The 22909-nt window shown below is 42.1% G+C and overlaps 4 protein-coding genes and 1 non-coding gene across 13 annotated transcripts in view; 2 read left to right on the top strand and 3 right to left on the bottom strand.

Annotated features, from left to right (window-relative positions):
• Positions 1 to 966: 966 nt before the first annotated feature.
• On the bottom strand, positions 967 to 1038 carry trnac-gca. Its single transcript has one exon. It is a non-coding gene; the product is annotated as a tRNA-Cys (tRNA).
• Positions 1039 to 2336: 1298 nt separating this feature from the next.
• rundc3aa (RUN domain containing 3Aa) lies at positions 2337 to 17061 on the bottom strand. Of its 6 annotated transcripts, none has more exons than XM_034711362.1 (12): positions 16938 to 17061; positions 15292 to 15518; positions 7024 to 7139; positions 6653 to 6786; positions 6447 to 6532; positions 5252 to 5341; positions 4331 to 4411; positions 4081 to 4246; positions 3841 to 3998; positions 3621 to 3734; positions 3429 to 3532; positions 2337 to 3177 (listed from the first exon to the last, which is right to left on the bottom strand). In XM_034711362.1, exons 2-12 carry the CDS (start codon positions 15396 to 15398, stop codon positions 3035 to 3037), a joined length of 1299 nt encoding a protein of 432 aa, XP_034567253.1. In that variant the 5' UTR covers positions 15399 to 15518; positions 16938 to 17061; the 3' UTR covers positions 2337 to 3034. The 6 variants fall into 6 exon arrangements, with proteins under 6 accessions (XP_034567253.1, XP_034567249.1, XP_034567252.1 ...); XM_034711358.1 differs by having other exon boundaries at positions 7012 to 7139; positions 16938 to 17049; XM_034711361.1 differs by having other exon boundaries at positions 3429 to 3529; positions 7012 to 7139; positions 16938 to 17049.
• zwi (zwilling) lies at positions 9475 to 10048 on the top strand. The gene has a single exon (XM_034711370.1). The coding sequence runs from the start codon at positions 9609 to 9611 to the stop codon at positions 9855 to 9857; it is 249 nt and encodes an 82-aa protein (XP_034567261.1). The 5' UTR covers positions 9475 to 9608; the 3' UTR covers positions 9858 to 10048.
• Positions 16621 to 20597, top strand: rnf113a (ring finger protein 113A). Its single transcript, XM_034711369.1, has 10 exons — positions 16621 to 16779; positions 17147 to 17226; positions 17309 to 17407; positions 18702 to 18809; positions 18900 to 19009; positions 19104 to 19210; positions 19296 to 19385; positions 19471 to 19564; positions 19986 to 20092; positions 20391 to 20597. Exons 1-10 carry the CDS (start codon positions 16674 to 16676, stop codon positions 20456 to 20458), a joined length of 969 nt encoding a protein of 322 aa, XP_034567260.1. The 5' UTR covers positions 16621 to 16673; the 3' UTR covers positions 20459 to 20597.
• The window catches only part of strada (STE20 related adaptor alpha), an 8937-nt gene continuing 6597 nt past the window's right edge, over positions 20570 to 22909 (bottom strand). For 2 of the 4 annotated variants that reach the window (XM_034711368.1, XM_034711367.1), the window contains 5 exons: positions 22510 to 22681; positions 22223 to 22327; positions 21807 to 22057; positions 21668 to 21710; positions 20570 to 21555 (listed from right to left, as the gene is read on the bottom strand). In XM_034711368.1, coding sequence (XP_034567259.1) covers positions 21400 to 21555; positions 21668 to 21710; positions 21807 to 22057; positions 22223 to 22327; positions 22510 to 22681 — 727 coding nt within the window. In that variant the 3' untranslated portion in view covers positions 20570 to 21399. Of the gene's footprint in view, positions 21556 to 21658; positions 21711 to 21806; positions 22058 to 22222; positions 22328 to 22509; positions 22682 to 22909 lie in introns of all 4 variants that reach the window. The other 2 variants (XM_034711366.1, XM_034711365.1) reach the window with 1 other exon arrangement.

The following is a 22909-nucleotide window of genomic DNA, read 5'->3' as shown; positions in this document are numbered from 1 at the left end:
TATAATTAATTTGTCATCATTTTTAAGCATGTAAGAGATGATTTCATAGATAGCCATAGACTGCATGTCTTTCAATGTAGACTTCCACTGAGAGGAACATATAAGACTATTTAGGAACTAAATTAGGAACTACATTTAGACTGTCATACCAGCTTGATCATCACTGAAAATGTCCTGGAAATGTCCTGGAAAATGATCTCTGGAAAAGAGTGGGAACCCTGAGATTAATAACGATAAAATACAAATTTAAGGCATAATTTTGTTTTTTACAAATGGTGTAAATGGTAGTAATTACAGGCTGTATAAAATAATTATTTGGTAGTGACAGGTTGACATGGTGTGTTTATGACAGATTGTATTCAATATAATAAATAAATATGGGTATATAATATGACTGTATGAATATAAAGAGAATAGAAAAAAGGACTATATAATAATACCATGATCAGTTGTAGTAAACAATAATGATGCAATATGACATCAGAAATGAAAACCTTTCCTCTCTTCTATTACATTTCCTGGAGGATTGCAACCACTGAATGTCCAGCAGTGAAATAGTTTGATACATAAAACTCTTACTTAATAACTAAGCATAAGAAAAGATTGAAATAAGGACCTGGTTTAGAGTTTGTAGAGCCAAATATCTTGGTCACGGTCCAACATTTCCTCATTCACCCTCCTAATGGTTTCCTCTATTGTCCTCTTAAAGGCTCAGGTTTTATTGTAATGCTGATTTTTCACCAAAAGCTTGAAGGAGTGTTTCCTCAGTGGTCAGCTAACAGAGAGGACAAGTATGGTGTGTTCCCAAGACACTGAGGGAATGAATGGATTTAGCAACAGGGAGATCAAATGACGCACTTTAAAATGTCCAAGAGTCCTCTCTGGATATATTATATCCTTCCCGTGAAGCTGGGAGATCTAAACAGGTCAGTTTCAGGATAATACTCGTGAATAGATAAGGAAATGAGGGGGCACCCGGATTTGAACCGGGGACCTCTTGATCTGCAGTCAAATGCTCTACCACTGAGCTATACCCCCTGAAGATGACAGTATTCCAGGTGTGCCAATATTTATTTTAGCCTTCTGTTTGAAGCTCCATTTGTGTGTTTGTTTGTATAACGAGAGAGAGAGAGAGAGAGAGAGAGAGAGAGAGAGAGTAGGTGTATATTTAAGAGAACATGCGCAGGAAGCTTTATCATTCATAACTACACTAGATTTGAAATCCAGTTACCTTGCAGTACTGTCCTCCTCCCTCTGGTCCTGAGGGAAACATCTCTCTCTGCCCAGCTGCTCCTGACGCAGCGTCACATGATGGATTCATTTATTGACATCATATTGAAGAGGACATTATGAATGCTGATACAGCACCAGTGCCTCTTAGAAGGAAGTGTTATGTGGATGATGAAATAGTGAAAATAAACTCATTACATGCAGGGGAATCATTCTTCCACGACCACTTACTCCAACACGATTCTATTTTAAAGCTCCAGTGAGGAACTTTCCATTCGTGTCGCTCTCTGGCGCCCCCTGTGGACAAACTGATGCATCTCATCCCTTTGCTGATCTTGCTTTCCACAGGAGTAGGTATGTTTCTGACAAATAAATCACATCCTGTTATCTTTATGTAGTCAAATGTAAATCCCTGTGAATACTTGTCATGCAAAAGTAATAAAGGCTGTTTATCATATTATTTTAGTCTGTGCATATTAGTCATGTCTATTTGTTGTTATTTTGTATTTATAGCTGATGTTATTGTTATTATATTTTTATTTTTATTTGTATGTCTTATTCTTATGCCTTGTACAAAGAGAGCACAGTTTACCAAAGTCAAATTCCTTGTGTGTTCAAGCATACCTTGCCAATAAAGATGATTCTGATTCTGATTATCACCTGCTGACACTTACCTCTCTTGCAGCAGGCTTTAAAAATCACACGCCATTTAAATTGTCATTCTTGTTGTGTTTTGTTTTGAAGGTAAAAGGCATTACTGTTAATTTCAGTCTATTTCATAACCACAAGAAAACATCGCACAGGCTCTATAGGAAAGATGTATCTGGGCATACCTGGAACAGCAACCACAAGATGGAGCCAGAGCAGCACATCCAACATCTACTGTAACCTCCCTTTTTTCATGACCTCTATGACCTTTGTTTTTATTCTCTTATGAACAAACACATTGCACATTTGGACAGTTTTATATGAATCAAAGAAGATATTTAACTCCCCTTGTTTTGCATGGACCCACAGCTCTTACTAATGTACAAGAGAAACCCTGTGGATGTCATTTTATGGGTGATCAAAAAATAGACCCACCAAACACATCAAACAGACACATATAATGGAAAAAGGCAGTTTATTGCAACACACAATAAACAAAAAATACCAAATAAACAAGTAAAGAGAACATACCGGATTCAATCTGATAAAATAAACATGTGTAATAGCCGAAGATTTGATATAATCAATAAATGGCTGCAAAGATTGAAACATACTGAAACCACGTTTGATTACTCGAGCAGGAGTGATATGCAGCTTTAAGGATAGCAGGCTCCAGAAACAGGTCTGTTACAGTCTATGGACACCTTTCTCTACTTCACATGGATTATCTGTATCTCTTTAAATCATCATCACATCTCTCACAGGCGGAGAGATGTTCAGGTTTCATTCTGACAGTAAAATAAAATAAAAACACTTCAACACACATCCTGGAAGGATACTGATATTCAAATAAGGAGCAGGGTGGGAATATAATTTAAGGAAAGAAAGGATGCTTTGGAAAAGATAGGTGTTGCATTTTGGATGGAGTGATTCACTGAAAGTACAAAGTGGTTATGGGAGAGTTTGAGCAGATAAGGCGAGGAGAAGAGAAATGAAACACAGACTCCCCTCTCATGAGATCGGTCTTCCTTCCTAACAGAGCTTATTGAGGGTCAAGGTGGATTGTGGGAACAAGGTCATGACATGGTCAACGCAGCATCACCAGGCAGACAGGCTGGGGGGTTCAATCTCTGTAGCTGTTGTTGGTCTGGAGCTCCTAGCTGGGAGAGAGTGCAGGACTGGGTTCGGTGCTGATGCTGACCAAACACTCGCTGGACTTGAGGCTGGCCAGGGACTTGGAGCTCGGTAAGGAAGCCAGAGAGCCACACAGACCCAGCATGGATGGAGTGTCTTCTTTTCCTGTGGGGACAGAGAGAAAGAACAGTGAATCCAAGCTGCTGAGCATGCATAGTTTCAGCTGCCCACATGGAACACCATAAACAGGCTTCAAGCCTGTCTTTGTACGAGTATGTATGTACATGTGCATGGGTGGCTGCCTCTGAATGGATGTTATGCAGCAGAGGAATGAGAGTAAAATATTCCTACTCAAGCAGGATTGTTGTGGTGGTTCAACATTTTTCCTGCACTGGGGTCAACACGGCCATTCTTACCTGGTGCCGTCCAAACAGCATCTCCGTTCTGTCTTCCATCAATCCTCTGGCAGTCAGAGTTCAGAGTGACTTCCCCGAGCTGCTCCAAACTGTGAAAACTCCTCCTAGATGACAGCAAACATAACTGAAGCAAGCTATAAAACTATAAGCATGCACTTTTATCTGCTCGCTGCTGAAGAAGAGTCAGGTTACCTGCGGAAAAGCTTGACGTCACCCTGGTTGTTTGTGATGGTGGTCCATTCGTTGACCGACGGGATGGAGAAATCTTTAGCCAGATGTGAGGAATCACAGGGCATGAGGGCAGAGCTGCATGAAGCACACAGTGCACATTAACTTCAATATTAAAGGTGGTACTACAAAAGAATTTGTTGTTTTTAATCTTAGGTTTTTGTGTGTTCTTGTGTGTCCTCACAGTTGTGCTTGCAGCTCCAGCACAATGGATTCCAGGTCCTTCTTCTCCTGCAGGCTCTGGACCGTCAGCTCCTCCACCTTGGATCTCAGACACTTATTCTCCGTCTCAACGTTCTTCAGCTGAGACTCTCGCAGGCGCACAAGCTCCTCCAGATAACCCTGAAACAGTGACGTAAGGAAGGGGTTTAAAATCAGAGAGGGTGAAAACATTATTAATCCGGTCTTTGCGTTCCTGAATCACCTTCTGGGCGTAGACGATCTTAAACCTCTGCTCCATCTTGCGACACTTGTTGCTCCAGCTCTCCTCGTCGGTCACCAGGGGGATGTAGGGATGCTCTGGGACGCTCTCCTCGCTGTTGCTGCTGTCCACACTGTGGCGGTCGTCCTCATCGCTCAGGTAGTCATAGCTACAGGGCAGAGAGGAGGAAGTGTGTCAGAGATGTTTGCATACAGAAATATGATGCTGAAAGGAGGAGCTGGGGTGACCTGACCTCTGAGTGAACTTCAGGTAGGGTGTGTAGTCAACCACAGCCGGGGATTTCCCATCCAGAGTCTCCCCCTTCAGGCAAAAGCTGCAGAGAAACAAGGACTCATTAAACATTTAAAGGAAAGTAAAGTAGCTACTTAACATGGAATTGAACCTTAAATGTGGTTGTTAGTCTGGTTTAAATGGAACATGCTCAAATTCATCATGCAACTTGATTTTTGATATTCCTAGATGTTGAACCTGAACACAAAGTAACAGTCCAGAAAGGCTTACGGAGCCTAACTTAAGGTAGTGACAAGTGAATAAGCTTGACTGTATTGGTATACAAATACACTACCAGTCAAAAGTTTGGACACACCTTCTCATTCAATGGTTTTTATTTATTTTAATTATTTTCAACATTGTAGATTAATACTGAAGACATCAAACTATGAAATAATCTGGTTTTGCCATAATCTGGATTACAACAGTAGTCAAATAGGGCTATCCATTGTGTGCTAACCCTACCTCTGAACAACACAACTGATGGTCTCAAACACATTAAGAAGGCAAGTCATTCTACAAATGAACTCTTGACAAGGCTCATGTTAATTAGAAACCATTCCAGGAGACCACTTCATGAAGCGGACTAAGAGAATACCAAGAGTGTGCAAAGCTGTCATGAAGGAAAAAGGGGGCTACTTTACAGAATCTAAAATATAAAACAGATTCTGGTTTGTTTAACACTTTTTAGTTCATTAAATAATTCCATATATGTTCTTTCATAGCTTTGATGTCTTCAGTATTAATCTACAGTGTTTACAATAATTAACATAAATACAAACCCTTGAATGAGAAGGTGTTTCCAAACTTTTGACTGGTAGTGTGTATAAACTAAAACAGCCTGCATGTCAGAGTTTACTGTGAGAGTGCAGCATGTTTTTACCTGAAGTCGATGGCACTCAGGCCAATCAGCATGCCAGTCAGCACAGTGGCCTCCTCTCTCAGCATGATGGCTCCATCGTCATAGAACCTCCTGTCAGGTAGAGAGGTGGTGAGGATTTCTCATACAAGTCATTAATATCATATCATATTATATTAGTGTATTTATCTTAATTCAGCTGCTGCTCATGAACAGATAAATGTTGATATGATGATGATATTCCCAATTTGTTATTCTTTGTAATTCATTTTATGTCGACAGAATCAATCAGGAGGTTCTAAAAGTCAGAAAATATTCATATTGTCTCATAACATGTTGTAACGTGTGGCATTCTATTGTTACACATTGTATTGTATCATATAGTAGCATAATGTAACGTATCCTGTTGTATCATTTCATATATTAAAAAGTATGGCATTGTTTTGTAATGTAGCATATTGTATCATAACATGTATCGTAATGTATCATACCCTACTGCAGTGTTTTGTGTTGTATTACAGTACATTGTATCATATTGTGTTGCATTGTATCATGTACTGTATTTCTGAAATGTGACGCTGATATTACAACAATTCCACATTTATCTAGTTCACAACAGATTCTACAGTACCTTGGATATTCTAAATAAAACTCTGCACTTTGTTCTGTTTGTACAGACAGTGATATTTAACTTTTGCTTGAACTTTAACCAGAATAAAAGCAGTGAACAGGATCATCAGACGCCATGACAGTGTAGCATCCCTGCAGCCGTTGTCTCTTAGAATTAGGGTTGCACTGCACAGATCTTTTCCCCAGCTGATGCAGTTAATGATAATTATGTGCTTCTCATGGGCAATGCTAAAAGACGATCTATTATGACACATTTTTGCACTTCAATAAAAGAGTGCAGAGCCTGCAGTCTTACATACCTGAGATGCAAAAGGCTTAAATGTAATGAGCACGAAGAGGTGGATTCGTCTCCCCAGCTGTCAGACCTTATTAAATATGCATTACAAATTGGTGTCATGCTGTCCTGCATTGAATTAGCAAGAAATGTCTGCAATGTGTATCACAGTAATGTAATTAATGAAGTCAGATCTCTGCAGGATATACGGTGTTGTCTAACGGCTCCATCTTATCAGCTCAAAATAAACAAAAGATGTTGAATATGTGATAATGGGTGATATTTGCGGACTGTTCCTTTAAGTGTTTGTCTGACCTGGTTGTTCTTGTGTCCCTCAGAGCAGTGGACACATATTCGGAGAGACGTTTCTCCATCAGGGCTACTCGAATCCATGCCCGCCCCTGCAACACAACGTAGAAAGTGAGTAGGAACAGAGGGCCCTCTTTGCTGCACTGGCTCTCAGTGTCCCACACAAACACACACTCAGTCACGCACACATTTCAGCACAACGATATCCTTACCTTGGCTCCTGATGTGCTGATGTTCTCTATGTTTTCGATGCTTGCAATGCAGTTGTTCTGCACTTTGCTGCATGCCAGCCGGATGTATTCCCAAAAACTGCGCTGTCCATCTGAGCTGAACCAACTCCCTGAACCTGGTCCAAGATCAACACACAGCAATGAGTCACTTCTGCTCTGAAGGGAGCTCACAGATTCATCAAACAACAGTGCAGCTGACAGTTCTTTGATTTTAATCTGTTGTGTTGACAGTATAAACAACACAGGGATTTGTATTCATTTCTTACTTCTTGCATATCTACATTTTCCTGCAGAAAATTCAAAGTCACACAAACGTATTCGTCGTATTCACCGTATGTTACCTGCAGTGTTACCTTTGAAGCGGTGGCTTAGGATGTGCTCTAAAATGGCAGCAAAGTTAATGAACTCCTCGGATGAGTCATCTATGGGCTCTGTTGTGTACTTTTCGAGGAGAGTCTTTACAGAGAATCTGAAAGAGAAGAGCACAGAGACAGAAGAATTCAAACAACAAGAAAAACACACAGCCTTGAAGAAAACGTCTACTTTGCATAAGTGAGGGGTTTTTACTTTCACTGGGCTGTGTGCTGCAGAAGCCGATCAAATGCAACTGTGTACTGTACCCATTCGGACAAATGTAGTACTGTATTTGAAACCTTCAACAATAGCAGGGAGGAGAGTGCTTTCTTTTTTGGGAACCACGCCATCTCATCACACTGAGGTCACCCCAATTGTCTTGTGTACTGCACAATGTACCCCTTCAGTGCTTTGGCAGTGTTATCCTGAAAACAATACAATTAACCCCCTGTCTCTCCGAGCCTTTGTGCATGCTATGTGTCCAGGTCCCTTTGGGTCTCGGCTCTCTCATCAAAGGATGATCAAATAATTCCCTCCCCCTCATCTATACAAAGTGGTCTGATCTATTTAGGGAAGCCGCTGGTGCTGCTTCAGCTTGGTTTTTGACCTGACACGATCACCCTGCTGCACTACAGGCAGCTATGCAGCTTGCATGAAAGGAGCTGGGCATCCAGGCACGGGCTCGGGCTGACTGCCATTGTTTCGATGGGCAACACGAGCATTACAGAGGGCAAGACTGCCCTGGCAGTTGGAAGCACCTCCATAGCCAGGGGAAAGACTACCGTCGCCTTAGGCAACTCCTCCATCTTCAGGGGAGTGACCACCACCTCCATGGGAGATTCCACCATCCAAAGGCAAAAGACGACTGTGGCTCTGGGACGGGCCAGCTTCAGCCGGGGAACTACGACAACCTCCTTTGGGAAAGCCTTGATGTCCAAACGCAGGACCACCTAGATGGAAAGGACCCCTGAAGCCAGGGCTAAGACACCCAAGGCAGCCCAGCAGTCCAAAAAAGACTCTAACAATGAGTGGAAAACCACATTCTCGTCAAGCAAGACCTCCTTCACCAAAGGCAGGGTTTCGATCCTGAGGACTAAGTACGCCATCTCCTGGGGCAAATCCTCGATCTCCTGGAGCAGAACAACCATAACTTTGGGCAACACCAGCTTAGCAGTGGGCACAACCTCTGTTACACGAGGGGAGACCACAAGCTCTCTCACCACCCTGACCTTTACCCATGGGACCAAGTCTGTGTCCGTGTACAAAACTACCCTCATCAGGGGCACAGAAACGCACAGCAACATCTACTGGAATTTTCATACATGATTCCTGCACACACTTAAAAACCCAAGGATATTTGTATCTGGTCAGTTTTAGCAGGTCAGTAGTTCTAGTTTAAAAAGCTGCTATGTTTGTGATTAATGTGTTTCAGGAATAACAGGTCAATGTGGCGTCACCTTTTTGCACAAGGTGGATTCCCAAGTGAGAGGGGCTAACTGTAGATGTGATGGGTTTTCAATCAAGAGCGAGATCTCCTGAAGCAGAGGGTGTTATGCAAAGTGACAGTGACGAGACGATGCTTTATGGTGTGTCGACGTGGCAGGGAGGGAAACTGTGAAACAACCATGTGAGATATTTATGCAGAGACAAGAGACCGTGTGTTTTTCATCAGCACCATTGTCCTGTGTATTGCGCATGTCCAGCCATCAACATGTCTACATCTTCGGTATAAATGTGGTATTTTCTGTTTGTGTTGATGAGATTGTAAAGCCTGCATGCATTCAAATAACTCCACTGCCCTGTTGTCCACCAGGAAACACACTTTTGAACCAGAAGACTTGAGTCTGGTTGATGTAACATGCTTATAAAAGTAACATGTCTAAACTATGCTTGGCTTGATTGGTTTGTAAATAGATCTGGGTTTTGGGATATTCTAAGTGGTAATAATTAACATGCAAACACAGATATGGGCATTCAGCACCAACTGAGGGAACCACACCCATGTATTTCAAATGGAAGGATATCACAATTAAAGGGAAATGTGCAATCAAAGCTACATGTGGAGAACATGGACACATTTGTCCTTTCTTTTATCAAACCTAACACTAAGCGACTCATTGCACATATGGTGTATACAGTCATTCACATAGGCCATGTCTTACAATCAGAGGCTATAGGGAACAATGGCCCAGAAGAAAGTGATGTCACCGCAGATAGCCCCCTGTGCAACAATGTGTCCTTCAACCGTCCGGTGTCGTCGTTGCGATGGTACAATCGCTCCACTGTCCCGTTCCGCCCAGATAGGCTGTGGCCACCTACGGCTGCCTCTGTCTATTCACGGGGACACATGGGTGGTATGTGGCCTTCCAGAGCCCACGTCGATCAGCTCAACGAAGGCATTATGTGACACGGGGGTCGTGCTATCCACGCTTAGCATTCTGTTCTGCTCTGGATCGTAGCTGATGTTACTATTATCCCCCGTGGGGCTGAGCAGGGTGTGCTGCATGAGTGTGTGATGCTTTTCGCCAAGTGAGTGCCGAAACCTTGCCGTCGAATCTGGGTCAGGAAGAAGAGCTTCTCCCCAATGGGCAACACCAGCTTCAGCGAGGGGAAGACGGCCTTAACCCTGGGCAACACCACCATAAAGAGGGGAAAGAGCAAGCTGGCCATGGGGAACTCCTCCATCTCCAGGGGCAGGAGCACAACATCTCTGGGCTCCTCCACCATAACCAGCGGGAAGACCAAGATCTCCCTGGGTGGTGCCTCCTTCAGCAGAGGATCTACCACCACCTCTTTTCGGAAAGCCTTTTTCCCCAAACGCAAGACGCTTTAGATGAGAGGGGACCTCATCGAGGGGTGGGGGGACTGGTAAAAAATGTCACAAGAAAACGGCACCATGACAGGGAACATATGGACATCACTACTGCATCTCCACGGGGTCCACTCCGGCTGAGGGCCAAAACTGGATTAAATTTGCTTTTGGACCTTTGACTTGTTTGTTTTCATGCCGGATTAACCAAGAAAACAGGTCAGTGGTGTCTTAAATCTGTCTTATAATATAATCAGCAAGGACCATGTGGGTCAATCAGGTTCAAAGGTTTAATGGAGCTCAAGCATGTTAGGGGAAGTTTGGGTGAGAATGAGCTAAACTCCAGCATGACCCAATAAAGTAATCTGTCTGCAGACGATGCCAGTTTGTTAGTCGGCTGAAATACTTTGTAGGAAACTATTGTTCCACTTTCACTCACAGGTTTGCCTTTGACATGATTTGTCTGCAGGAGTAACATAAGGAATAATGTTTTGTTTGAAATGACTTTGAAGAAATTGAAATGTTCTACCTGAAATGTATCTATAAATGTGGGAAGTGAAGCATGTGGTTAAAACGAGTCATGCATTAACTCTCTGCGCAAACTTCCAATTCCAAAAACAATGCATGAAATCAAAGAATCAGACAGAAGAGCCCTTTGAAAACCACCAAGTGCCCCTGGTGGTTCCCAGGGCTCAGTTTGGGAACAGCTGATTAACAGATGAACCGCTTGTTGTTGATGTTATACCAATATATAATCAAAGAAGTCTTTCAAAAGGCCTCTCTGTCAGCATAAAGTGGTGGCCTAATCTCGAGAGGGACATCTTGACAGATGTTTTTAACAGCAGTTGGAGTCCTTTGATCTGAAAGGGAATTGCTGGCATGCCTCAAATGCAAATGGATGAAGTGGAATGGCAACATGCTCTTGGTACGCTTTGACACTGAAAAACAACCGCAGGTCCTTCTGACAAGCTTCTTTTGTGCCCCCTCTCACTCAGCCTGGACCTCTGCCAAGCCCACTCTGCGCTCTCTTTAAAAGCCCTCTTGTTCTCCTCTCTCGTCCCTTTACTGTACTTACACGAGTATGTTTGATCCGCAGCATCACCTGGGATAATCAGAGCAACATATACCTGCAGTAACACCTTACCTACACACCTAGCTTCACTTCTCAGCTTCGAGTTTTATCCTTATCCTATTCCCCGTACTCATTTCCCTGACTCCTTTCCCTCTCTCTTCTTCTTCTTCTTCTTTTTGTCTCTCCCTGTAGTATTGGCATAAGCAGCAGGATCAGATGACACAGGCGGACTCCTCGCTGGCTGCAGCATTGTGTAACACCAGCCAGTGCTGTATTTGTCACCGTGGACTGTCGGAAGGAGAAGTTCTGTCCTGTTCTGGATCAGCACAAAAAGCCAAGAGAAAGAATGCCATGTATCATTTGGGTTGAATTTGACTTAAAGGCGTAACAATGCAACTGCAGCACAGTGTGCATCTCTCTCTGTCTCTCACAGGCCCCCTCTGTGAAGCGTCCAGGCTAAGTGTCTCAGGGTTAGAGAAGGTGTTGAGGGATAGGAGGGCAAGAAGGACAGTAAGGATGTTGGGCTGAGAAGCAATGAGAGGGTAAATCAGATGTTTGAAGCTGACAGAGGGGTGACATGAAGAAGGTTCATAGAGAAATCACTGGTGAGAGAGCAGATGAGAGATGTTTGCAGAAACTTCTGCTGTACTTGATGGATTAGTGAAAATAAGAGCAGCCTTAGAGATCGAGAAAAGAAACTGAACAATGCAAAGATTTGTTGATGTTATTAGTTTAGAATGAAGCAGGGGAAGGTGGAAAGTGGCAGCCCTCACTCTTGTTCAAAAAAAAAGCACAAAGAGCCTCCCACTTGCAGAAGCATCTCCATGAAATATGTAGTTTACTACAGCATAGAACATTTTCTTCTCTACTCCAAAGCCACGCCCGGAGAGAGGCCTCACTTCAGCCACGATGCCCCTCATCCCTGCTTCCTCCTCCTTTCACTCCCCGGTCCCTTTTGTTTACAGACAGCAGCTGGAAAGATAACACCTTAGATCAGATATGTCGTGTCTCACCCATCTATTTATGTTTTCTTAGGTTCACCGTGTCCACACAGCAACACTGCTCCTCCAGTCACGGACGAAACTCCAGCAACAAAAGAGTCTATTTTAGAAGTCACAGTGCAGCAGGTGGCCTGTAGAGAAAACGCCATTTGACGATTGATCTTGGACATTTTGTCACATTGAGCTCAGATAAACAGACTGGAGTTGCGGGCGAAATCTCACTGACTGCAGAAAGTCTCAGCCCTGCTATTATAAGATGATACCTGTTGCTATTGGCAACAGCACATGGATGCAGTAGATCACGATGACACTGCTGTCACTATGGACATGATACATATCAACCAGTCTCTCCAAGGCCATTACCAGAAAGTTCCCTCTGATGTTCTGATGCTGTCAGGTCTAACAATGAAACTAAAGTCAGTTTTTTTCTGTTATATTATTCATTTTACACTTTTATGAGTTTATTAGAGGAACTCAAAAACTCCTCAGACTGACTTTGTTGCATCTTTAGACCTGACTGCAGTAGTCTCTTTGATTATTTCCTTTCTTGGTTTCAGTCAATAATGAAACTGTTTTTATTTTTGTAACACCATTAAGTCCCTGACACCAAAACTGTTCTTTGGGCGGGTTCAAATATTTGATCAGGTTTATTCCTTTATTGTACACAAATGTCTACTGCTGTACATGTGTTTCTAATTAAAGTTATGTCAGGTATGATTCTGTAAACAAGCCACTGAAATGTAGAAAAGACATTTGCAAGTTTCTGTGCCTGATCCTGGTGACTCACATGAAGCCGGATCATGTAAATCTCATATTTCTTTACCCTGAAACTGACCAGAAAAAAAGCTTCTTTATTTAAGTCCCACAAAAAGACGTGAATCATGAGGACTTGTTAATCTATGTGTGTGCAGATGGTATGTAAAACATAAAACATGTATGATTTGAAAGTGAGGGAAGAAAGGTCAGACTGTATAAACACACAGATGTGATAAATGGAAGTAAAGGCTTGGTCAGGTGTACTAATAAAGCACTAACGTCAGCTTAGCTACCGTAGCCAGGCCGTGTGTCTCAGCAGCAGGAACGGGGGCCTGGACTCTGTTTCTCATTCACCTCCTGCTTTAATGCACAGCCAGAGGGCCTGCTGCTGATTCAGGATCTCTCTCTCCAGTGAGACTCTACAAACTCACAACAACCTTTGACTACTTGAATCAACTCCGTGCAGAGCGGCATCAAAGAAACACCCAGAATGAGGAGACGCAGATCAGACAGCACAACACTGCCACGCCTGGAAGAAGCTGCCCTCCAACTGAACCTAATCAGTGCCATGTTGTTTCTTGGGAAATGGAAAGAAACTGTTTAGTAAGCAAAGCTGACAGGGAGCTTTTTTTGAGATTCATTTTATGTCTCGTCCTGAGTGTTTGTCATTAAAATGCTTAAATGATTAAACAGGTTTTTAGAACAGTCACTACAAACTGAAAACAGCAGACTCTTTGTGGCCTTGCTAATCTTTCTCCGTGTTGTAAGTCCCTGTGAGTACTTTTTTTTCTTTGCAAGCATGCTGAGTGTAATGTTGTGTGTTTTGCTAAACTGTACATGTCACTAAAATGCAGACAGAACCTTGGACAGAGAGGTACTGGAATAAAAAGGCTTGATTGTGTGTTTACCTGAGAGTCTGGTCATTATTTCTTGTAGTTTTTTGGGGGGGTTGATTTGTAGTTTAAAACACCATTATCACAATAAGGCCGTGGATAGAGCAGGATGTGGGTGCATGATGTCACTTTTGCAGACTGCATGCACACGCTACACTATGAATGATTATGGTGCTTTCTGCATTATGGTTTACAGCTGTGGGTGATTTATTATTCAAGATCCAGCAATGCTGTAATAAATAAGGAGAGTGCTATAAAACAAACAAGGGAAGCTGTAATTCTCTTACAAGTGAAATTACAGAGTATGAAACTCCAATAAGGAAGATGAGGAAGTAGATTTACTGAATGCAGCAATTCAGAGGACTGAAAAAAGAACGATTGGAAATTTGAATTCATATATTTGACTTCTAAAGGGTCTTTTTAAATGATTAAAATATCTGTTTAAGTATGAGAGTGTCTTTAATATAAAAGTGTGATTCAAGTTTGCAAGAGGATGTTATTTCGTTTCACCAGGTCACAGACACGGACTGAAATCTTACATTAATACAACATAAATGAGAGAGAAGCCTGTGTAACGTTTAAAAAGTGACTCATAGAGATGTCAATTACACGAGCGGCTGGGCATGAACTCATTCTGAAGTCTCGAGCTCACAGCCCTGAACCTCCACCAAACTGCCTGCGAAGAGAAAGCGATGTATCAGGGTCATATTTCATTGTCAGACTTTGACATCACAGTCTATCAGCGCTCACTGTACTGTGCAGACTGAGGGCCAATGATGGGGGGGAGGAGTCTTTTCACTGCTGCCTGCCAATGTCCTTGTCCCACACACACAGACACCCTGGACTGACTGTGATGGAGGAGGAGACCTGCTGTTGTAAATTTCTCCCAGCTCCATCCTAAGGTTTGCAAAAATAAACCCACTGGTCTCATCAATAATAAGCTGCATTATCAGAAAGGCCAGCTTGTCTCAGCCTGGCAGAAATAACAGACTTCCTGGATATGGTTTGAGAAGCATCTAAAAATGTAACATCAACCATATTATCTTGAAAGGAGACTTGACATCACAGCCTATCAGCGATCACTGTACTGTGCAGACTGAGGGACAATGATGGGGGGGGGGGGGAAGGAGTCCTTTCACTGCTGCCTGCCAATGTCCTTGTCCCACACAGACACCCGGACTGACTGTGATGGAGGAGGAGACCTGCTGTTGTACTTTCTCTCCCAGCTCCATCCTAAGGTTGGCAAAAATAACCCACTGGTCTCATCAATAATAAGCTGCATTATCAGAAAGGCCAGCTTGTCTCAGCCTGGTAGAAATAACAGACTTCCTGGATGTGGTTTGAGAAGCATCTAAAAATGTAACATCAGCCTTATTATCTTGAAAGGAGTGCAACATTTAGGTGCATCAAGGAAATATGGTATAAATAAAGGTGCACACAATCAGGAAAGAAAAAGAGAGTTGTGGTTTTAAATGGATGGGTGTGATGGTAAGGGTATGTGAAGGTGAAAGGAACCTGCGTCCCTTCCATGCCTTGTATTTCTACAATTATTTTGCATCATTTTGCACATTTTTCATCTATTTAATCTCCTCTTTTATTCTCCACCTTAGGTAAAATGCACTTGTTCATTAAAAACCTTCTATTGCAGTCACATATTATGAATAATGAACAGACTATCTTGCATGGACAGGTATCTGCTGATAACACAGCCAGGCGGAGGGTGTCGTGATGAGTACCTGCAGACCGTGATGAGGTTTTTGCGCTCCACTCCGACGCTCCGAGCAGACGCCTTTTTGGATGTCAGACCCATAGCCATTGCTGTCTGAATGCAGCCCGACTCCATCCAGCGGCGGCCCCGGGGCCTCTTCGGGATCCGTGCCCAGGCCAGGACCCCTCCCTCCGCGTGCCCTGCGTCCTACAAACACCCGCTGTCCTCCGCGGGGAGCCGAGGATGCTGCTGCTGCTGGAGGAGGAGGAGGAGGACAGCAGAAAGAGGCGAGCAGCATTAAGCTCAAAAAAATGTGATGGAGAAGTTCCGGTTGCACCTTTCAAAATAAAATCCCAAATATATATTTTGGTGTCTTTGGAGCCCCTGGAATAGAATTTGAGTTAAAAAAAAAAAAAAAAAACTGGCAAGGAATTTATTTTCAAATGTTACCAGAAATGCTAACTCAGTTTTATAAGTGATAGATTAATAGTGTCACTTTTATTTATATTGTTATTTCCGGTTTTCCTTTAGTAGTGTCATGCACTTGGCAACGCTGAATGGAAAGGATGCCTTCACGTTTTTCTGTATAGTCGTGCAAAAATGATTCAATATGAAATATCTCAAAACAAGATCTCAAACACATTTTTGAACTCTCTTAAAGCTATATTCTATCTTCTTCATTATTATTAATTGATAGTTTGATATATTTTTGCACAAGGAGACATAACTTCTTCTAATTATATTTTTTTATTACGTGTATTATATTATATATAATATTTTTATGGTGGCCCTGAAGTGCAAATCACAACAGCAAATCAGAAAACACTACAGCAATTAAAAAAACACTACAGCAAATCAGAAAACACAAGATTCAAAGGTTTTCATTGTCAATTTTCACTATATATATGAGACATACAGGAAAAATGAGATGCTGTTTATCTCTTCCAGCTCTTAAATATCAAATTTAAATATATAATACAATAAAATATAATAAAATACAGTTATAAAAAAAACAGCCTATGTACACAGTGCAGGTAGTGCAGTGACAGTTTAAATTTTTCTGAATTGCTGTTGTGATTTGTACTTCAGGGCCACCGTATATTTTAATAAACACAATACACCTCTAAATACAAGTAATGCCTTATTAAAGCCATAGTAATGTATGTTTTTTTGTAAGGTTACATTTTGATATCAGAATTCATTTATATATTTATTATTTTTAAATTGTATATATCATCATTTATTTTTATTTTGACAGTTACATGGTTTTACATTAAACCTAATGCAGGCAGCAGTGATATTTCTCTTGACCAGCAGGAGTCAGCAAACAAAGCTTGAGGTAAACGCCTCCAGGACACTAGGGGGCGCTGTGGTCACAGCTGCTGTTGTTTTTATTCTCAAACAGGCAAGATGGCGGAAGCTGAGGAGCAGAAGAAGGGATCCTGCACCTTTCTGTTCAAAAAATCTACTAAGAAGTTTTCTGGGCGAAAAAGAAAAGCCAGTGACAGTGATAAAGGTATTATTTATAGTTTTAAATGTGATTAAATTTGTTGTTTTTAATGATAGAAAACCATTTCCTGTGGAAACGCTGCGGCTAAGTATGAGGTCATGGTGCTGCAGACACGGATTAGCATTCAGAAAATGGCTCCTGGTTGTGTTTTAATGAAGGCTTACCTGTTGTGATGACATGAAATGTACCTGTTAGGAGGTAAATTCTGTAAGAAAGAGGAGAAGATGAGAGTACGTGCATTAAACAGGAAGGTTGGCACAGTGACAAACCTTAACATGTGCTGCGTTTGAGCTCCCTCGGAAATTGGACTTGTTCTTGAAGTGAACTCAGAGATCACCTGGGAATTAAAATGTTCAACTCTTTCTTTTTCCAGATGGCAGTAATGATGAGGACCAGAGCTCTGTGGTTCGTAAAGAAAAGAAAGGCATCCGAGTCAACCCCATGATTCAAATGGTACACTGATTTAATATAACAATAACAATAGGAACACTTTGTAACATTTGGAAAGCTTGACCATAATCGTGTTGCTTTTCAGTCAAGGAAGGTGGAGAGAGATGCTGTGTCTTCAAGTGAAAGTGAAACTGAGAAAGAAGACCAGAAAATCACTGTTGCTTACAAATCCACCCGGTCAGCAGTGAGTTGAAACATCTTCTTTACAATCACTGTCATATTAAGTGAGCTGGAAATACCTTTAACTGCTCATCATTATTAACATATCTTATTTATTTTTTAAAATTTTAATATTTGCACACTCGGTCCAGGGTATCTTCCAGACCTTAAAGCAGGGGTGTCCAAACTTTTTTCAAAGAGGGCCACATATGATGTTGTCAGAATACCTCAGGGCCAGTGGCTCCTACTGAGACTTTGGAATCCTAAAAGTTATATATAAAATCTCTATTTGATAACAATTATTTTAAATTTTTTCTCAATAAAACAGTAACTGGGAAGTCCTCAGTTCTCCACAAGCCATGTAAACATTAGCAAACGTTATCTTCTTCTAGCAGACGACATTTTAAGAACAAAATAATTATTTTGCTGAGTTCTGAACATTTTTGATGCACCAAATTTTGCCTTTTCTGTACAATTTCATAATTTTGACCTTGTCTTGTGTCCTCTTTTGTGTCTTCTGACCTTTTGTGTTCATCAAGAACATTTTCACATCATGATAAAAACTTTAATTTGAAAACCTGTCAGCTTTAAGAGTTCTTGTGTATCTTCTTTATTGCCGTCTTGAAGAATTCCCAGAGCTTTGGCTTTAGACAAGTAGTCCATATGAAGCTTTTTGAGATGTTTCTGAATTGACTTTAGTTTTGTTTGTGCGCTTGAAAGAAACTGCAAATGTACAGATTGGCCCCCGGGCCGTACTTTGGACATGCCTGCCTTAAAGGCTTTATTGCACATATCAAAGTACAGACATTGCATGTTCAATAACACAAGCCAATATATAACAGATAAAATTCAATAATAAAATTAACCACTAACATGTTATGTGCAGGAGGAGCCAAAAGAACCCTAACAGGCTTGTCGAGTGGCCCTCCATAGAAAATAATCAACACAAAGACAAAGTATCAATGTACAAAAACAGAATATCTACATACAGAACAAAAAAGATGAATCAGAGGGATTAATATTTAAAACAATGATGAAAAGAAGGGTTAGGAAAGTGGGGAGATTATGTGTTTGTAAATATGCATTAAAATTGAATCATGTTGTATTACTTAACTCACCTAATAGAAATTTTATGGTTTGTTTCTTGAATGAGTTGAAATTTGTGTTACTTGTTATATGACCAGGTAAACTTTTCCAAAAGTGACATATCTTATTCAATTCTCTGATCAATTAGCTGTAGGATTTTCTGCACTCAGCGTTTCTTGCTGTTAAGCTCCACACTCTTCAGAAACATGTCTCACTCTTTGCCTTTCTTCCAGAAACCAGAGGGACCAGAGGACATGGGTGCAACTGCTACTTATGAGCTGGACACAGAGCGAGACAAGGACGCTCAGGCCATCTTTGAGAGGAGTCAGAAAGTTCAAGATGTATGAGACATCATGATGACACTCTGAAGGTCACATTATTGTAAAAATGTCTCCTACTTGCCTTGATGAACCCTTTTCTTTTCTCACAAGGAGCTGACCGGGAAGGAGGATGATAAAATCTACCGTGGGATCAACAACTACCAAAAATTCATCAAGCCTAAAGATACAACCATGGGCAACGCCTCCTCCGGCATGGTCAGGTGAGTACTAGACAAAGACAGATCAGGACATCATCCCCCTGAATGCTAAAACAAGAACATATTGTTTAAATGAAGCATTTATTTCAACCAACAGAAAGGGACCAATCAGAGCTCCAGAGCACCTGAGAGCCACAGTGAGGTGGGACTACCAGCCGGACATCTGCAAAGACTATAAGGAGACTGGTTTCTGTGGTTTTGGAGGTGTGTATCTGTCCTCAACTGCTGAATCACTTAAACACTTTTTAAACTTTGAGCATCATTTTTAATATTCTCTTCTGCTTTTCAGACAGCTGCAAGTTCCTCCACGACAGATCCGACTACAAACACGGCTGGCAGATTGAGAGGGAGCTGGAGGAGGGTCGATACGGAGCGAACGGTGAGTTCAGGAGGGAGGTGTCATGTCGGTTTGGTTTGTGTGCATGCATCAAAGTTTCAGTAACATGAGGTGCTTTATTATTCAGATGATGAGAACTACGAGGTGAGCAGCGACGACGAGGATCTGCCCTTCAAGTGCTTCATCTGTAGGGAGACCTTCAAAAGCCCCATCGTCACAAAGTAAGTTCAAGTTGAATTGTGGAGCACTTTTTTCTACACCCAGATATACACAAGTTTGTGGACAAGTACAGCAAGATTTCAGTTTTGTTTTTAATTTCAGAAAGGGATCAAGTATGCTCAAATATCTACCAGAAGCATATAGATGGATGTTGACATTTAGCTTCATTCATTTTCAGCCTATGATCTAAAGGACACATTATGTTTTTCCTGAAATTGCTTTAATGTCTTTCCTTTTCATCTTTCCTTTGCATAAAAGATTAGTTGAACTGTGCGGATGTCTTGTAGCTCAAACCTCCTATGAGGAACATTTAATTTGTGTTGATTTTGGCGCCCCCTGTGGAGAAAACAGTCCCTCTTTTTTCTTTAATTTTTCTTGTACTTTTCAGATTTTCAAAGTATTAACTATTTAAATATTCCCCAGGTGTAAGCACTACTTCTGTGAGGGCTGCGCTCTTCAGCATTACCGCAAGTCCAAGCGATGCTACGTCTGCAACACTCAAACCAACGGTGTCTTCAACCCCGCTAAAGGTGAGCAGGTTTTAACAAAGTCTAGTCTAGTTCACACGTACACCAGGATTCTTCAAGTCCATTTCTCCACATAGTGTCTGCACCATAAGAGGACAGAGATGTCAATAGTAAAGATCACATCTACTACATGTGATGTACCTTGTTCCTCTACTTCAGGGAACAGAAGTTCCTTTAGTACGTTAATTGAAGTAGACTTTTGCAGAAGCTCTTAAAGAGAAGTGGTGACAGAAAGATGGAGGTAGTAAATATCATACCTCTAATTCCACTAATGTTTCTTATTGTTTTCCCTTTATTCCAGAGCTGATAGCGAAGATGGAGAAACGTCAAGCAGCGACAGACCAACCACCATCAGAGGAGGAAGATTAACATCCTCTTCAGCCTTCCCCTCTCTGTGTTCGTCTGTGTTTTTCAGAATAAAATACCTTCTTTTTTTAGACAGTTAACTGTATAACTGTGTCGTCCCACAAAGTAAAAACATTAAAGTGAACAATGTTTATTTTTAAAAGTCCAGCTTGACATTTGCAACACTCTGCTCTGCCCTCACTTTCAAACATACAAGCAGACAAAAACAAGCACCAATGTAACATTCACGTGAGTAACATCACACCCAGGGTTAAGTTTGAGAAAATACACTTCTATGCTTGAAGGGTAGCGTAATGGGTGTTATGTTCAGCCTCTGTGTAACAAAAGAGATGCTTAAGCATGAGATGTAGTTTACATTTTAACAGAGAGCTAAGAAATGCATACACATGCTGTTCAGTTAGCAGACCCTCGGAGACAAAGTCAGAACCTTCCATCTGGTGCAGAGAGGGCACACAGAGTTCACCCTGGTGGTGGCCTCACTGAGCAGACGGGCCACATTATGCAGTCATGCTGAAACAAGAGGTAGAGTGTCCCCTCTTTATGTAAAGTAGCAGCTTTCCACTGATGCATTTCATTTGAATCTTTACAGTCAGTCCACACCTCGACCCACAGGCCGTCCTCTAACAGCATGTCGGGGTCCTTTTGGCTCCATGGGGGGGGGCTTGTATGTGAGGGGGGGCTTGTATGTGAGGGTACAATCTATGTACGAGTGTGTTTGTGAGGAAAGAGGCCATCAGTGCAGTAGAAGAGTCTGTGCATATCTAAACAACAAAAGCGTGTGAAACATCAAAAAAGAGGCAAGATGGCTGCTGGCTTGTAACCTCTGTCTGAGAACATCAACTCTTCACTTTTACATCTGAATTATTTACAACGGGGCCTTTACAAAAACAAATCTCCAGCATGCTCTGAGAGTGTCCCATCCCAATCCGCCGAGTCCTCCACTGTCAGAAGTCCCAGTCGTCCACATCCAGGTGGCTCAGCCCCGACTCCAGGCTGGCCAGTCCGGAGGGAGAGTCATGTAGTTGGGAGGCCTCGTAACTTGTGATGGGCGACACAGGTCGTAACAGCTCAGGCAACGCCTCCGAGGGCCGGCGCTTAATCTGGAGGAGACATAGTTTGTCTTTATTGTATTTTTTCTATCATACCTGACAAATATTTAGATTAGCCCTCAGAGCATTTTCAATAAAGGGAGGAGAGTAATACCTTACACACCTGTTTGAAGAAGGGATGGCTGACTAGAGTGGTGGCAGATGGTCTGAAGAAAAACAAACAGAACAGTTAATGCTCTGTACCTTAAACATTTAACAGAACATGCCCAATAAAAGCAAGCAGGAAGAGCAAAGGAGCCAACCTCTTTTCAGGGTCTCGCTGTAGACACAGCTCAACGAAGGCATGGAAGTGTGGGGAGAAGGTCCGGTTGTACGGGTGTCCTGACGAGGACGAGGCCTCTCCGTTGGACTGGCGAATGCTTCCAGCTCCCGGCCCCTCACAGATCCCAGAGTCGGCCCCAGAGCGAGACGGTTTCAGTGACAGCTCCTCTGGTGGGATAGTGGTGGTGTCCAGCAAACACGGCACTGTCCCGTTCAGCTTCTCCAGCAGCATCTGTGGAGAGGAAGCAGATATGGACAGGGTTTATTAACCCTTTGACTTTAGGAGAAACAGATCCAACACCCTTAATGGCTGATTTACCACTTAACAGGCATTCACAGAGGTTAATTTGTTATTGATTACTGCATACAAACAGGTAGTATGACGTGAATGTGAGACCTGTGTAGCTGGCATGTCTTTGAAGGGGACATGTCCGTTTGCCAGCTCACAGGCGGTGATGCCGAGGCTGTAGATGTCTGACCGAGAGTCGTAACCATGAAGGTTCTGGAAGAAAAACATTCACGAGTTAAATACAACATCAGTTTCTGTTCCAGCTTCTTTTAACAATTACTTTAAAATGTGTTACTTCATGCAGCATGTAGGACTGTTCTCACTGATGTCTGGCAGAATCTGACATCAGTACACCGTTACATAATGATTGATTTCAGAGGAATGCAGCGTCATACCTGCTGCAGCACCTCAGGGCTGAGCCAGGGCAGCACTTTGACGCTGTACTGGGGGAAATCATGGACGACTCTGGCCCTCTGCCCGTGACGGATCAGACTGAAGATGCTCCGTAGACCCGACATGCAGACCTGTCCGTCTGCTGAGATCAGTACGTGGCTGGCCTTCACACTCCTACACGTCGCCAAAGACAGTTAGAGGAATGAATGTCACATTAAGGTGGTTAACAATAACAGAATTTTACATTTTGATACAACACTGGTACAAATTAAATGATATGGATACATGTTTCAATACGACCACAACAACAAAGACTCCTGAGAACCCAAAATCATTTCCTTTTTTCTAAAAGTATTGGTATGGACAAATTCATGAACACAGAGCAACAAATACAACAAACAC

Source organism: Notolabrus celidotus, chromosome 20 (genome assembly GCF_009762535.1).
Source record: "Notolabrus celidotus isolate fNotCel1 chromosome 20, fNotCel1.pri, whole genome shotgun sequence".
NCBI classification, from domain to species: Eukaryota; Metazoa; Chordata; class Actinopteri; order Labriformes; family Labridae; genus Notolabrus; species Notolabrus celidotus.
Note: the sequence above shows the minus strand (reverse complement) of the source record. Positions and strands in the feature narration are given on the sequence as shown.